Source organism: Pelodiscus sinensis, chromosome 1 (genome assembly GCF_052426305.1).
Source record: "Pelodiscus sinensis isolate ZL-2025 chromosome 1, ASM5242630v1, whole genome shotgun sequence".
Classification (NCBI taxonomy): domain Eukaryota; kingdom Metazoa; phylum Chordata; order Testudines; family Trionychidae; genus Pelodiscus; species Pelodiscus sinensis.
In genome coordinates, this window is record NC_143052.1 from 184038984 (window position 1) to 184054742 (window position 15759).

At 43.1% G+C, this 15759-nt stretch overlaps 1 protein-coding gene across 4 annotated transcripts in view; it reads right to left on the bottom strand.

Moving 5' to 3' along the window:
• Positions 1 to 4396: 4396 nt before the first annotated feature.
• Positions 4397 to 15759, bottom strand: part of APP (amyloid beta precursor protein) — a 313107-nt gene continuing 301744 nt past the window's right edge. For all 4 annotated transcript variants that reach the window (XM_089773561.1, XM_089773560.1, XM_089773555.1 and 1 more), the window contains 2 exons: positions 14701 to 14847; positions 4397 to 4988 (listed from right to left, as the gene is read on the bottom strand). In XM_089773561.1, the coding sequence (XP_089629687.1) occupies positions 4887 to 4988; positions 14701 to 14847 (249 nt within the window). In that variant the 3' untranslated portion in view covers positions 4397 to 4886. The remainder of the gene's footprint in view (positions 4989 to 14700; positions 14848 to 15759) is intronic.

A 15759-nucleotide genomic window follows, 5' to 3' on the forward strand; every position in this document is an offset into this window, starting at 1 on the left:
TGACCGCTTGTCTTGAAAGGCGGAGCTGTACTATGCTCGTCAGGGTAGCTGCTAGGCTGCATATGAGAAGAGTGTAAGATGCCCAATCTTTCCGTGTTGCTGGGACTCGGGCTGTAGGCCAGGGGTCAGCAACTTAAGCACACGTGCCATAAGTGGCATGCAAGATGGTTTTCGGTGACATGCGCAATGAACGGGTTCCCTCCATCCGCACCAGGGAGCCCATGCTGGCAATCCAGCATCATGCTCTCTGCAAGATTGGAGCCAGTGTTGGCTTCCTGTGGGGCGAAGCACACGCGCTGCTCCTTCCCTTGCCACAGGAAAAGCTGCAGCAGAGCCCAGGGCAGGAGACCAAATGGTGTATGGTGGAGAGAGCTGCCCCCTTCCCCCCCACGGGGAGTGACGCAGCCCAGGACAGGAGGGTTAAATCTTGGCATGCCACTTCGAGAAGGTTGCCAGCCCTTTCTCTAGCTGGTGATGGAGAAGTGTCAGTGGCTTTGTGGTGCTTTGCAATAGTGTTAAGGCTCTTGTTACGCGAGCTGCTTTAGTCAGGTGCATTATGCAATGATTGCACATGAAACTTGACATGGTTTTTCATGCCTTTTTATGCACTGGGCTTTCTTAAAAACCAGAGGAAGAGAGTTACTGATTGCAACAATTGCTTCAGGAACAGTCTCGGCTACATGGAACAATCAGTTTGTGATAACTTGTACTACAGGGAGGAGATAGAGACTTTCCTTCACTGTGACCTTTTTTCATCCATGTACAACGGTAAAACAAGTTTCATACATACATAGAGGCACTAAGGGTCTAATTCACAGGTCTTAGGAGTCACAAGCTGCAGCACCCTGCAAACTATTGGTGGTGAGTGAAGGTGGTGCCTATGGGTGGGGGCACAAGTGAAATGCAGTGTGCTCAGAATACGGATCTACAATCTGTGGTTTAGGCATTCAAGTCAGGGGAGCCATTTCAGATTTTGGCGGGGGGGGGGGGAGTAAAGTGAGAGCATGGGGGCAGACTTAGGACAGTGGCTTCAGCAGTGCTACTGAGCATGCTCAATACAAGCCAAGCAGCAAATTGGCTGGGGTGGGGGCAGAACCAACCTCATCTGCTCTCCCCCTTCTCCACACACACATCACCTCTTTCCAGGGGCTACGAAAGCACTGGAAAACTATACTTTTTGGCAGATAACTTTGCAATTAGCTGTCAGCACTATATCTAATCTAATTCCTATGGAAAATTAGACCCACTCAGCTCTAATTCTACCATTCTGACATCTTGGGGCAAATCAATCACTTAAGGGACACTGGTTAGCCTTAAAATTGTAATGTGTATTCTGTGTTTGTTTCTAACTCTGCAGAAAAAGAGAGAGAGGGGAGGCTGTCAGATCTCCATCTCAGCTCTGGAAGAGAAGTGGGGTCTAGTAGGTACAGCAGGGGACAGCTATTTTTAAGATCTACACAAGAGCATCAGAATGGCCAGACTGGGTCAGATCAGTGGTCCATCTAGTCCAGTATCCTGTGTTCCAATGCCAGGTGTTTCAGAAGGAATGAACAGACGAGGCATTCATCAAATGGCCGATCTCCTGTTGCACATTCCCAGCTTCTGGCAAACAGATGTTAGAGGTACCATCCCTGCCCATCTTGGCTAGTAGCCATTGATGGACCTGTCCTCCTCGAACTATTGTTCTTATGGGAACCCTGTTACAGCTTGGGCCTTTCTGCTATCTCCTGGCCAAAGAGTTCCACAGGTTGACCATGAAGAAATAGTTTGTTTTGTTTTAAATGTGCTACCTATAAATTTCAATGGGCCAGTTTCTTATGTTAGTAAAGGAATAAATAACATTTCCCTATTCTATTTTTCCATATCATTCATGGTTATCTAGACCTCTACTGTACCCCCCCCCCCCTTAGTCATTTCTTTTCCAAGCTGAAGTGTCCCAGTCTTGTTATCTCTCATCACATGGAAGCTGTTTGTTGCTTTCAGTAGATCTCTGTTTAGATGGGGTTGGCATGAAGTATACAAGATGTGCGCAACAGGGGTGGACCATACGATGATTGCCTCCTCTGTTCATTCACATAAAGGCAATATGACATTTTCTCTTCCTTTCCTAATGATTCCCAAATATTCTGTTAGCTTTTTAGAGTAGAGTATCACTGCACATTGAGGAGATGCTTTCAGAGAACTATGCACAATGATGCCAAGATCTTTCTTGAGTGACACATTATTTTAGACCTCATTTTTATATGTATAGTTAGGATATTTTGACATTAATTTGCATTTATCAACATTAATTCCATATGCCCTTTTGTTACCCAATCACCCGGTTTTGTGAGATCCCTGTGCAACTGTGTGCAGGCAGCTTTGGACTTATCTATTTTGAATCAGCAACTTTTGCCACCTTAAGAACATTTACAAGTTGAACAGAACTGGTCCATATGCAGATCCCTGCAGCACATCACTATGTATATCTCCTCTTTTTAGTGGAGTACATAGCAATGGTTTCAGGTTGATGTACGGATACTTCAATTACTTGAATGATAAACCTTTTTGATATCTTATTACCCTGCCTGCCTAGAAACAAACTTTGTCCCAAAAGCAAAGCAGGAAGCAACACAACTCTCAATTGCAATTAAGAACTGCTACTGGAGCTAGGACATCCCCTTTAAGCAGACATCAGGTATGAAATCGAGGGGTTCAAACTTTGGGGGGGGCTAGTGACCCCTCACCATCCCACAAATGACATCCTTGATTCCAGTACCAGTTTTAGGCATAATTGTGTGCTCTGGCCCCACTCCAGGGCTATGTCTACATTCGCGGCTTCTTGTGCAAGAATCTGCAGAGCATCTACACTGCCCGCCTGCTCTTGCGCAAGGAAATTTACAGTACGGCGTGGTAAGAGAGGGCTCCTTGCGCAAGAGCTACGCTCTTTTTTAACAGGTGTAGGAGCTCTTGCGCAAGAGGGCAGCGTGGACGCTCGGCAGGGATTTCTTGCGCAAGAAAGCCCTATGGCTAAAATGGCTGTCAGAGCTTTCTTCTGCAAGAGAGCATCCACACTGCCATGGGAGCTCTTGTGCAAAAGCACAGCACGCACATGGCAGTGTGAACGTTTTCTTGTGCAAGACTTCTTGCACAAGAACCCTTGCGCAAGATGTTCTTGTGCAAGAAGCCATGAGTGTAGACATAGTCCAGGAGAGTTCCCGGCTACCCTGCATTGCTGCCTCTGATTTAAATTAGTCCAATATTTGCTTAACCAATAAGCCTAGGATTATCCGTTGATCATTTTGACTACTCGCATTCCTCCCCGCATGGGGTACCCAGGCAGGAGCTGATCCACAACAGGAGCCAATTTAAAAACCAGCTCCCTGCACAGACCAGCTGCCCTACCGCCCCATGCCTCTGCTGGAGGCAGCAATGCAGGATCGCAGCAGCCCCCCACGGACAGAGGCCACTGCGGGGGTGGAGGAGTTACTGTGAAGCAATCTCCACGGACAGCAGCTGGTCTGGCAGCAGCCCATCTGGGGGGGCGGGTGAACACCAGCTCTGCATGAACAGAGGCTGCTTGGACCCTCCCCTGGCCCCTCTGCAGCAGGGGAAGAGACAGGCAGCACCGTGAAGCTGGTGTGAACTGGCTTTTAAGAGGGCTCCCCGCAGCATTGGCTGATACAGAGGTGGGGCGGGGAGGAATGCGAGTAGTCAAAATGATCAACGGATAATCCTAGGCTTATTGGTTAAGCAAATATTGGACTAATTTAAATCTCTAGTAATTACATACTCACCCCCCTGCAAAGGAACTCCTCCAAGAATTGTATTTATTTAAATTAAAACACCATTATACAAAGTGGGGAAAAAATGACCTTTTGGAGAGGAAGGGCAACCAAAGGCCATGGCTCTTCCCTGCACTGCCATTTTATTTCTCTGTATTCAAACTGTGCATGTTCTGGTCTGTATCGACATTCAGGAAAATGCCCCTTCTCTCCTGACTTTGTGGATGTTTATGTTGTTTTCTGCCTCCAAAGAAAACTCTTTTCCAAAGATTTTTTTTCTTAATTTATTTATGTAACACAGTGTAGAAAGCTATCAATTCATAAGCAATGATTCTGTACAATCATCCTGCAGAGACATTTGTAGGATCCCCATTAATTTTCAACCAGTAGGCACTTTTTCCCTATGAAAGTGCTCACAATTAATAGGGATTCTTTTTCATTTTTTAATTTTTATTAAAAGATCAAAAAGGTACATGGAAAAAATAAGTTTACCTTCCAATGCCTAAAGTGTGCACATAAAACAGGCACAAAGAAACAAATGTGTATTCCCATGATTTCTACATCACTAATACAGCAGAAGCAACCATCTGTACAATAAAATGCAACTGCAGAGGAAAATAACTCATCTGGAATACTTTAAAAAAATGTAGTTTTACTTTAAAATGCATAGTGATCAGAAAAAAATACTCAGCAAAGAGAAGCAGCTAAGACACAGGAAGCATCCCCCATCAATTCTTAAAGCATATTTCAATTAGGACTTAATTTTTGCCACAAATCACAAGAATAATATACAATTGGCTAAGGGGCTACATGATAAATAATTGGGAGAGAGACTCTATCCATGCAATAGTTAAATACAGCTAACTTCTTTACAGTACACAAAAAACATTCATTAATAATGTAGTGTAAAGACTGAAATGTAAAGAGAGAAAATACATTACTGATTTTTATTATTTCAAGTTCAGGCATCTACTTGTGTTACAGCACAGCTGTCAAAGGCGATAATGAGTAAATAATAAAACAGAGTGTTTTTTGTTTCTTTCCACGTTATTCTATAATCGAACACCGATGGGCAGTGAAGCAATCATTTTGCTGTCCAACTCATGAGGCTGTTGTGGTGTTCTAGTTCTGCATCTGTTCAAAGAACTTGTAGGTTGGATTTTCATAGCCATTTTGTTGCATCTTGGAAAGGTGGCGTTCCTCTGGTGTCACTGCCGCGTCCACCTAGCATGAAGAGGAAACAGACTGCAGTCAGGATTCCTCTTTGATCCGCACAGTGGCTCAAGTTTACTTACTTCTCCCAAATATATGCTGAACGCTTAGTGGATTTCCTCTACGTGCATTTAAACACAATTTGAAAGGTCCAACTCCACAGAAAGAGAAGCAAATGAAGGCCTCACTCCTGCATCCTACCTTCCTAGGAAAAGCCTAATAGTAAGTCTTTAGAGCTTAACCAGAGTCTGTCGACCTGGGCCTGATGGGATGGTTCTCCAGTGAATAAGGAAACCAGCCAAAAGAGACTGGTCCCCTATCTGACAAGCATATGCTTATTGGGTAATCAAGTAGTGATTTGACTAGTCACTTTCCCCTGCTGCCTCTATGTGAGAGAGGCAACAAGGGGTGGCAGGGAGCAAGAGCTGGTGCTTGGGGGAGCTGGCTTCTAAGCTGGCTCTGGCTCCCCCTCCCTCTGCCTTTCTTACAGAAGCAGCAGGAGTGAGGGAGGCAATCCAATAATTGAGTAGTGACTCGACTCCCTGATAAGCCTAGGTTTAACCGGGTAGTCAACTACTCAACTAGTCTCTTACTTCCTGGACCCCTTCTGTGCCAGGTAGGGATGTGTATCAATAATACATAACCACCTTGGAAGAACAGCAATAGGTGGCTTGTGCTGGATCCTATAAGACACTACCTATAGTTGCCAAGTGGGACCTTTCAAATTCACTAATAAAAACAAAAAAAAATAAGGATACTGATGAGGGTCCCAAATCAATAATCCCATAGCATTTACACCCTCTCACTCCAGGATTGAATCTGCTGCCCAATATCAGTGCTTTGTTTCTGAACTAGTTAAATATTTTTTAGTACACTAAAACGTACTGTTGATTTCTTAGCAGACAGGAACAATAACAGCTCAGTGGTTACAACAAGTTTTCTCCTTCACTGAACATTACAGTCATGTGAAATTTTACTCCACTATGCAGACTGGTCTCACCAGCTCTGTGTTAAAATACCTAATTACATCCATTGGCTGAATGAGATAACTGTTGTGTATTCAAAAACTATCATCATCGGGCTATTGTGTTTAATTTTTGTAATACCCACCAGCTATTCTATTTGCTTTACTTTACCTATGGGCTATGTCTACACTGGCATGATTTTCCACAAATGCTTTTAATGGAAAAGTTTTCCGTTAAAAGCATTTGCGGAAAAGAGCATCTAGATTGGCACGGATGCTTGTCCACAAAAGCACTTTTTGCGGACAAGCATCCGTGCCAATCTAGACGCGCTTTTCTGCAAAAAAGCCCCGATCACCATTTTCGCAATCGGGGCTTTTTTGCACAAAACAAACCTGAGCTGTCTACACTGGCCCTTTTGCGCAAAAGCTTTGCGCCTGAACGGGAGCAGCATATTATTTCCACAAGAAGCACTGATTTCAGACAGTAGGAAATCCGTGTTCTTGCGGAAATTCATGCGGCCAGTGTAGACAGGTGGCAAGGTTTTCTGGAAAAGCGGCTGATTTTGCGGAAAAACTTGCCAGTCTAGACATATCCAATGGTGTTTGCCATCACCCTTAAAAAAAATTCTACCTTCTGAGAAGACATAGAAGCAGGAAGGGCACAGAGGATTCTAAACTATTCTAAAATATTAGCTATAAAAATTTTTATGTGATTTTCTGTAAGTAATGACCTTCAACAAAAATATTTTTATTTTTAGCATAAAATAACCTTTTGGATAATGGAAAATGTATTCTCTCAAGAAATCTAATGTAGCAGGCTAGTTTAGTCTAACCTTTTCATGAATAAGTAAAGGAGAAGTGCTTATAGAACTGTAAGAGACATTGAAAAGTCATCTGGTCCAGCCCCCCTTGCACTCATGGCAGGATTAAGTATTGTTCCACAATCTCCCCTAGACAATTTATTCCAGTGCTTGCTTAAAGACCCTGATAGGAAGTTTTTCCTAATGTTCAACCTAAACCTCCCTTGCTGCAATTTATGCCCATTGCTTCTTATCCTATCATCAGAAGTTAAGAATACTTTTCTCCCTCCACCCATTGCAACAACCTTGTATGTACTTAAACTGTTATGTCCCCTCAGTCTTGTTTTCTCCATACTAAACAAACCTGATGCCAGATTTACAATATTGGAAATATTTTAGTGTACGGAGGACAAGACTGTCCCCATTCACAAGTTGTTACCTGAAGCTCCAGAGGAAAACCACAGACACATTGTTTTATACTCAGGGCAAATGTAAGCTAATCTCCCTATTTTTGTGGTCTTGTCTGCTTGGGTTGTGGCTAAGATTAATGGCTCTCATCTTCCCATCAGAACTCTCTCCTATCTCATGTTATCCTACTGACTAAAAAAAGAAGTGTTTCACATGGGAGAATGTATCAGATAACTTGCCACATCAAAATCAGTCCTATTTTGGCATCTATTCTAAAATCTTCCCTTCCACCTTTGTCCCAATTTCAACTAACTGTACATTGCCTTTAAAAATACCTCTGTATGTGTGAGACTAATCCTTTCCCTTCTCTATCGAATAAGGTCACCAATTTTAAGAACTGGACCCCCTGCTTCTACAGGGAGCTTGTTCCAGAACTGGCTACAGCAAAGTTTCTGGTCCCCTCCCTTGGCCACCATTGGAAACAGGATATTAGGTGTGATGGATTGCTGATCGGGTCTGATTGGCACTTCTATGATCCCTGTACCAGAATGTAATTGGACACTTCTCTTGTGAAAACACTTTCATGAAAGGGTGGCTAGGCCTTTTAAAGCCGAGCCTGCAAAGAGTAATTTTTTTAGATGTAAAAATGTACACAAGCTTTCTTGGAACAAAACTGACAGGTGTTTGTCTTCAGTCAAACTGAAGACCAGCTGCTGACTAGAGATGAGGTTTGCTCTCGGGAGCTGTTTTTTACATTTCCCTAGCTTTTGAGAGTAGGGACAAATCTTTCATTTTTCAAAAGAAAAAAAAAGCATTGTTATAGTGCCAGACTATTACAGTTTCTTTTTGCTGGTGCAAGCAGCGGCTGAATGCTCAGCTTAGCTGTCAACAATCATTCCCATTTATCAAGAGCAGGCAAACCCTTGGGAACGTCACCTCCTGTCTCCTCTTCAACCTCTGCACTCAAATCCCCAAGACACGTCTGGTACAATGACTTGCTCAGCAGCTAGTGTACAATCTTGCACTTGCATTTTAATGACACCCTCTGAGCCTGCCACTGTTCTGTTCTTTCTACCTACCTCTCCTGGAGAATCCTTATTACTATGCCCCACAGTGATAGCAGTCAACAAAAAATTCTCAACAATTATCTCCATTTTAGTTGGCTGGCTTGTGCTATTTAAATATTTATTTTATTTATTTAAAATATTTTTTACTCCGCCTCTCTATTTAAAATATGTGAGGTGACTTAAATTTTTTTAAAGCACAGTACAGATATGTATAAAAATGTAAAAATACGAGTCCACAGAGGGACATAAAATCTGCTAAAAACATCTTGGCTGCGTCTACACTGGCCCCAAATTCCGGAAAAGGGATGCAAATCAGGTAAGTCAGAATAGGGAAATCCGCGGGGGATTTAAATATCCCCCGCGGATTTAAATAAACATGTCCGCCGCTTTTTTTCCGGCTTGGGGAAAAGCCGGAAAAAAGCGTCTAGACTGGCGCGATCCTCCGGAATAAAGCCCTTTTCCGGAGGATCTCTTATTCCTACCTGAATAAGAGATCCTCTGGAAAAGGGCTTTATTCCGGAGGATCGCGCCAGTCTAGACGCTTTTTTCCGGCTTTTCCCCAAGCCGGAAAAAAAGCGGCGGACATGTTTATTTAAATCCGCGGGGGATATTTAAATCCCCCGCGGATTTCCCTATTCTGACTTACCTGATTTGCATCCCTTTTCCGGAATTTGGGGCCAGTGTAGACGTAGCCCTTGAGAGGATACCCTCTTGTCACAGGTTAGCACTTGCTCTATACATGGATATGGTGTATATAACATACTTTAGTGATTTAATATCTGGCTAGGACTATGTTCTACCATCAAGAATCTGCACATTTTTAATTAGAACGATGAAAGATTCCTGTTTTAAAGTCCAACCCAGTACAACCCATGAGGATAAGTGTAAGGGTATGTCTACACAGCAAAGTTATTTAGAAATAACTTTCCTAGCGTCTACACAAGCCAACTGCTATTTTGAAATGAATTTGAAATAGCAGAGTGCTTATTTCAAAATTGGTAAACCTCATTCCACAAGGAATAGCGCCAATTCCAAAACTGCCATTTCAAAATAAGTGTTGCTGGGCGCCCTGGCCACAAGGTAACTTCTGACCTGATGCCCTGCTGGAACCAGTTCTGGCTGGCCTTAAATGCAATTCAGCATCCAATCAGCGTAGCTGTGCTATTTTGAAATAGCAAGAAGTTATTTTGATATGCATTTTGTGTGTAGATGTGTTATTTCGAAATAAGGTATTTTGAAATAACTATTTCAAAATTAGATATTTCAAAATAATGCTGTAGTGTAGACATACCCTTAGATCTTTGGGTAGGGTGACCATATTTCCCTATGTCAAATACAGGACACCAAGGGGACGGGGCTTCAGCCTCACAGAGAGTGAGTGAGTGTGGGTGTGGAGGGGGAGGAGGGAGAAGCTGCCGGTGCTCGGGGCTCCAGTGACTGAAGCCCCGAATGCCAACGATTCCCCGCCCACCCGACTCCACTGCAGGGATGAAGTTCACCACCCGCAGCATGCAGAGTGGGAAGGGGAGCTGCCGGTGCTTGGGGCTTCAGTGGATGAAGCCCTGAGTGCTGGCAGCTCCCCCTCTCCCCGTAGAGGAAATATGGGATCAATGTACCCATTTTTTAAAAAATAAGTTGGGACACTGGGAAGAGGCCTTAAAATGGGATGGATGGTTACCTTCTCCTTGGAGTAAAACTAATCTTTTTGTTGCGTGCTTATACAGTGGTCAGTGCAAGTGGGGCCATGACTGGAGCCCTATACAGTGATATAATACAAATAATTAATAATGTGGTGGCAGGAAAAGGGAATAAGGGAATTTGTGTGCAGCCATCTTGATCTTGTTAACAAGAGAGCAAGAGTCAGGCTAAGTCTGTGGCCTGACAACGCGAGATCTGTAATTAGACGCTGCCTTTGCCTCTCGCCTCCATACAGATGAAATGAAAGAATGGACAAGAAAGCAAACAGATGATCAGGAGCAGCGTACACAATTGGATTTTAAAGGCCATAGAAATAGGTTCATCTATGAAATATTGCAAAATTGGGTAAGTGCTCCTAACAACACTGCAGAATATTCCGAATGAAGGCAAAACCTACATTTGATAACCTAATTTATAATTTACTTTTGCCACCGAATCATGAAATTTATAGATCGAAAAGACTGATTAGGACACCTAGTTTCTCAGTCAGTTTTCACTATTGTAAATTTCCTTGTAATTTTTCTTTTCCAGTTTGGTTTAGAAGTGTCAAGTGATAAAGCTTTTTCTGCTTCTCTGCAGGTGATTATACCTCAGACTCACTGATCATGTGGTTTCAGGAGCTGGTTCTCAAGAAGTTCTATGTTGCATGGAGTAGCAGGCTCAAGAAACCCAGGTGATATTTCCTAGTAGAGATGTCAACGTGTAGTCAACTACGTGATAAGTCTTGGCTTATCAGTTAACCTTATCAACTACATTCACTTCCACCCCATGCTCCCTCTTTATCAGAGACAGAAAGGAGGGGAGCTGATGCCCATGAGAAGCTAACGTTAAGCAGGCTCCCCACAAGCGCTGGATCCGCTTGTCCTCCCCACCCCTGCACTGCTGCCTCAGAGGCGTCAAAGGTGGGGAGGGGGGGAGTGCGTGTAGTTGATAAGATTAACTGATAAGCCTAAGCGTGTACACGTTGACATTCCTACTAGGAAATATCACCTGGATTTCTTGAGCCTGCTACTCCATGCAACATAGAACATCTTGAGAACCAGCTCCTGAAGCAGCCTTTGTCCATGGCAAGCCTGGGGCCGCCAATGACAGTGGCTGGATGCAGCAGCCTCCTCTGTCCTCCCCCCACCCCATCAGTCTGCAGGAGTTAGGATCCCTGTGAACAGGGGCTGCTGCCACCCCACACTGCTGACTCTGATACAGAGGCGGCAGCAGGCAGCCAGTCTGCACAGGGAGCTGGTTTTTAAACTGTCTCCCCTTGTGGACTGGCTCCTGCTTGGCAGCAGTGCAGGGTGGCAGGGGGCTCCCCAGGGGGTGGGGCCAGGTGTCCACTGGCTGCTGGCCCCACCCCCAGGGGCTATCGAATAGTCATGTAACAGATAAGATTTCAAGCAGTTACACGACTATTCAATTACACTATATGGAACATTCCTATAATATGTTGTAAGCAAAGATGTTTGTTTAGGGTTTGTGATTTTATTTTGAGGTGATGATGCATAACATCTGTACCAAATTTTTTAACTGTTTGCAATAATTTATATCAATCAATTACTTGCTCCCCTTTCAAAAAATTGTTTGTAGTTGTCCGTCTCTAAATGTTTTGTTTTAAAAGATATTGCAATACCTTTCAAAGTGATTATTGGCTTTTTTTTTCTTAAAGCCATTAATTAGATAACAAATATTAAGAATTTTATCCCCAGTACAGAATTTTTGGAAAGCAAAGAGGATATTTTAATGGAAACTATTTTGTAACCTTGTACCCATTAACATACATTTAAATACAGGCAGTCCCCGGGTTACGTACAAGATAGGAACTGTAGGTTTGTTCTTAAGTTGAATTTGTATGTAAGTCAGAATTGGTACATATTGTAGGGGAAACTTTAGCCAAACATTTCTCCAGAGCTCAGTTTTATTCTCCCACACCTCACTTCCCTCAGTCCTTTATTCTCAAGCTGAGATGTCTGCTGAGAAAAGCCGCTCCGCGTCTCCCTGGTCTGCTGGGGGGGGGGGGGGGGGGAGGGGGCGGAGGCTAGCTTCGCGACTCCCTGGTCTGCTGGGGGGAAGCAGCTAGTGTGGGGTTGCCTCACCCCGTTTGTAAGTAGGGATCCAATGTAAGTCGGATCCATGTAACCCGGGGACTGCCTGTAGTCATAACAGTTTTGAACACAAGGTAAACAGATGGGATACAAATTAGTTTGTCAAAATACAACTAATGTAGACCAGATATTTTAAATGTTATGCCTTTAGTGAACAACCCTAGATAAATTAATCCTCTTTGGACTGAAATATCCTTACTTCAAAGACATTTTGTTAAGAAGAATTTACTGCCTACAGAGTTTAAAAAAATTAAAAGTGCTGTATAAACATTTACTAACTAACCCTCACCACCCCTAGGAAATAGATACGTATTATCTCAGTTTTGCAGGTAAGAAACAAAGGCAGAGAGTTTAAGTGATTAGCTTAAGGCCAAAAATTAGACACAATCAAACAATCCTGATGCCTATTTTCAAATATAAACCACTAGACCATAATGCCTTAATATCCGTACTGATTAATTGATTAGGCATTTGTGCTAGATTCAACAGTCCTCATAGGAGCTAGCCAGCTATTATTATTATTATTTATTCATCACTCATTTACACTGCCATTGACATTCTGCTCAGCTGTACATAAGCTGGGACTGTATTTTCAAGAGCGAGGCTAACATTTCTGATTTAGTTCTGTTATGGAAAATTTCCATAGATCTAAGACTATCCTTGTCATTTTATTATGAAAAGTTGGAGCTTCTGTAGCACAGGATCAGTCACAAGAACATTTTTTTTCCCTAGGCTATTAGAACACTAAATACAATTTGTAAATATATCACAAAAATAAAGCTGAGACTCTCAAATTTTAAAACTCTTCTGCACTGAATAATGCACTGTGCAGGCTTAGGAAACATCCCTCCTATTTATGCTATGGGACCTGAGGTGTCACTTAGGGTGTGTCTAGACTACAGGGTTTTGTCGACAAAAGTAGACTTTTGTCGACAAAACTATACCTGCTTCTACACTGCTGCTGAGTTCTGTCGACGGCTGTAAACCTCATTCTACGAGGAATAACACCTTTTAATGACCGTTCTGTTGACAGAAGGGGTTATTGCATCTACACTGTCATGTCGACAAAGCGACTTGCTTTGTCAACAGAACTGGATGTAGTCTAGCCGCTCTTTGTTGACAGGTATCTGTTGACAAAAGGTTGTAGTCTAGACGTACCCTTAGGTGCATTTGTCTCAGCAACAATTTAAAGAAATTGAACATTTTCAATTTTGAATTAAATTAAATTTTGTTATCTGGTGGTTTCTGGAAAGAAAAGTCCTGAAGCTCTTGAGGATTTCCTGATATGATGCACTAATACAAAGTTAACAGATAGCTACAATGAGTGTGCTGGATATCATCAACAAAGGTAGAAATTCATTTGTTTGGGGTCTATTTAGTGATTTTATATTAAGTCACAGCAGGTGGTAGAAGCAGTACTATTTTAAATTTATTATGAGCATGTGAGAGATTTACTTGATACATTGGGAAACGAAACAGCTTTCATTCTGAGAAAAGATCTTGCAAGTCTCATGTGCTGTTTCAAATCTATCAGTTTCATGTTTGCTCTAAACCAAAGGCTATTAGCTAGAATTAATCTTGTTGATCAAGTAAAAAGCAATACAATATAGTGTAACAGAGTACAATCCACAGGCAACCTCCCTTTCCCCCCATCCTAATTATTTAGTTAACCTTTTACAAATTAATAAAAATAAAGGCCTTACATGTGCATTTCCAACAATAGTAAAAACTTTTTCAACCAATACTACCTTTGCAGCTGCAGTTAAATTTTAAAGGGAAATCAATATTTCAAGGTCATCGGTCCTGGAGAGATTTTTTCAGATTTTGATTGAATTAGAAGTGGCATATCCAGGGGCTGGGAGGGAGTGGTGGTGCGTAAAGAGGTCAGTTGTGATTCAAAGGGGCCTGTAGTTCCTGACTGCTTCTGTTGTTACTACCCCAGGAGCCAGAGGCCCCTTTGATTTCCCATGGGAGGGCAGGAGCACTGCTCTGCTTGGCTGTGAGGGCCGTGGGGCACGCGCTGTGGTTGGCGTGGTGCTAAAGGCGGACTGCCCTTGGCCCTTTCACCGTGGGTTATGCTCCTTCCAGGAATGCGGAGCCACCCCTCCACCTTGCCTTGGGGCCTGGCAAGGCTGTTGGCCCCACTGGGAACAGCCTATGGATTGCTATGCTTATGTTTATGCTGTTCAGATCATTCAGTTCCATCTTGCTGAATAAAATTATTAGTTTAACATGAGACAGCCATACTATTTTCAAATAATGGTTAACTAAGGAGCTGATTTTCTTAGTCCATTTGTAAACACATGGATTTACACCAGGGGTGGGCAAAAGGGCCTCTACGGGCTGAATCCGGCCCGCAGAGGCCCTGCTGCTCCCCCGCCCCCAGGCCAATTAGGATCTGGGGGTGGTGGAGCACACGAAGCCTTCTTCGCTCTGCCCGCGCCCTGCTAGCAGCACACATGTGGGGGAGCATGCCAAGCCTCTTCCAGGGCACCTAGGGGGGGGGGGGGCAAAGGAGCTACTCCACCCCTTCCAGTTTAGCCCCCCCCCCCTTCTGGGATGGCCCAGGACTACTTCAAAATTTTTTGAAGTGGCCCCTCGGCCGACCCCTGATTTACACACTTGTATGCAGCACTCTGCTGCCACCTCCATTCATGTTAAGTGCAGCTTTCCTTAGTAACTTTTACTTACCTCCACTACACCATGATGGATGGATGTGTACTGTTTTTTCTTCAGCATCACCAAAGTAATGACAATGACTGTTGCTATGACAACACCGCCTACCATTAGTCCGATGATGGCACCTTTGTTTGAACCCACATCTTCAGCAAAGAATACCTAGGAAACAAAAATAAAGCAGATAAGTAATGAAATCCCTTTTGCTATTTAGCTAAGTTGTATGCTATGCAATTTACAAAGTGCTGACATGGACTTTACAGAAGTGTTATTTCATGACTCCAACGTTCCAATCTCTTCAGCAGTGCAGCAACCTGGTCACTGTCACAGCAGGCTCTCCCTGTCATAGAAAAGGTACACGAGCAGTGTGGGAAGTGTGGAAGAGCTCCTGTCTGACACATACTGGTTCTGTGAACGAATGGAGGACTTATTTCCATGGCCGCCAAGCCAGCAGCACCCTTCTATTTTAGAGGCTCTTGTAATATGATATGTAATTGCTGCTCAGGCTAGTGCAGCAGATAGCCACTCAAAGGTAGAGAATATGTATATTCTCCCAATATTTTCCTGCAATCCTCATCAATCAGCCTGGAGTGTGTGTAGCTAACCATGAAATGTTTCATGAATTTACATATCGTCAGGACTGGTTTGGGTAAGCATCATGTACTTGTCCAATATAAAGGTTTATTTCAGACCTACAGGATAACAATGAAGTCTCCATATAACTGGCTGGATTAAGGGGAGAAAGCAAAGTGATTTATCTCTTTCAGGTGTTTAGTAAGGGAAATCATGCTACTCCAGAGTGAGGAAAAATTTTAAATTCATTTTTATATAATTAAAATAACTACTGCCTGTCTGCTTCTTAATGAGCTTTCTTGATTATAATCAGATTAAGGTCTCATCTACACAAAGATTAAGGCTACGTCTAGACTGCAGTGCTTTTCTGGGATACCAGAGGTATCCCGGAAAAGCAATGCTGCATCCAAGGAACGCACCTGCTTTTTCAGAAAATTTTTCAGAAATGTGGACATGCTCTTTTGCCATCCCTGTAAACCTTGTTTTACGAGGAAGAAGGGA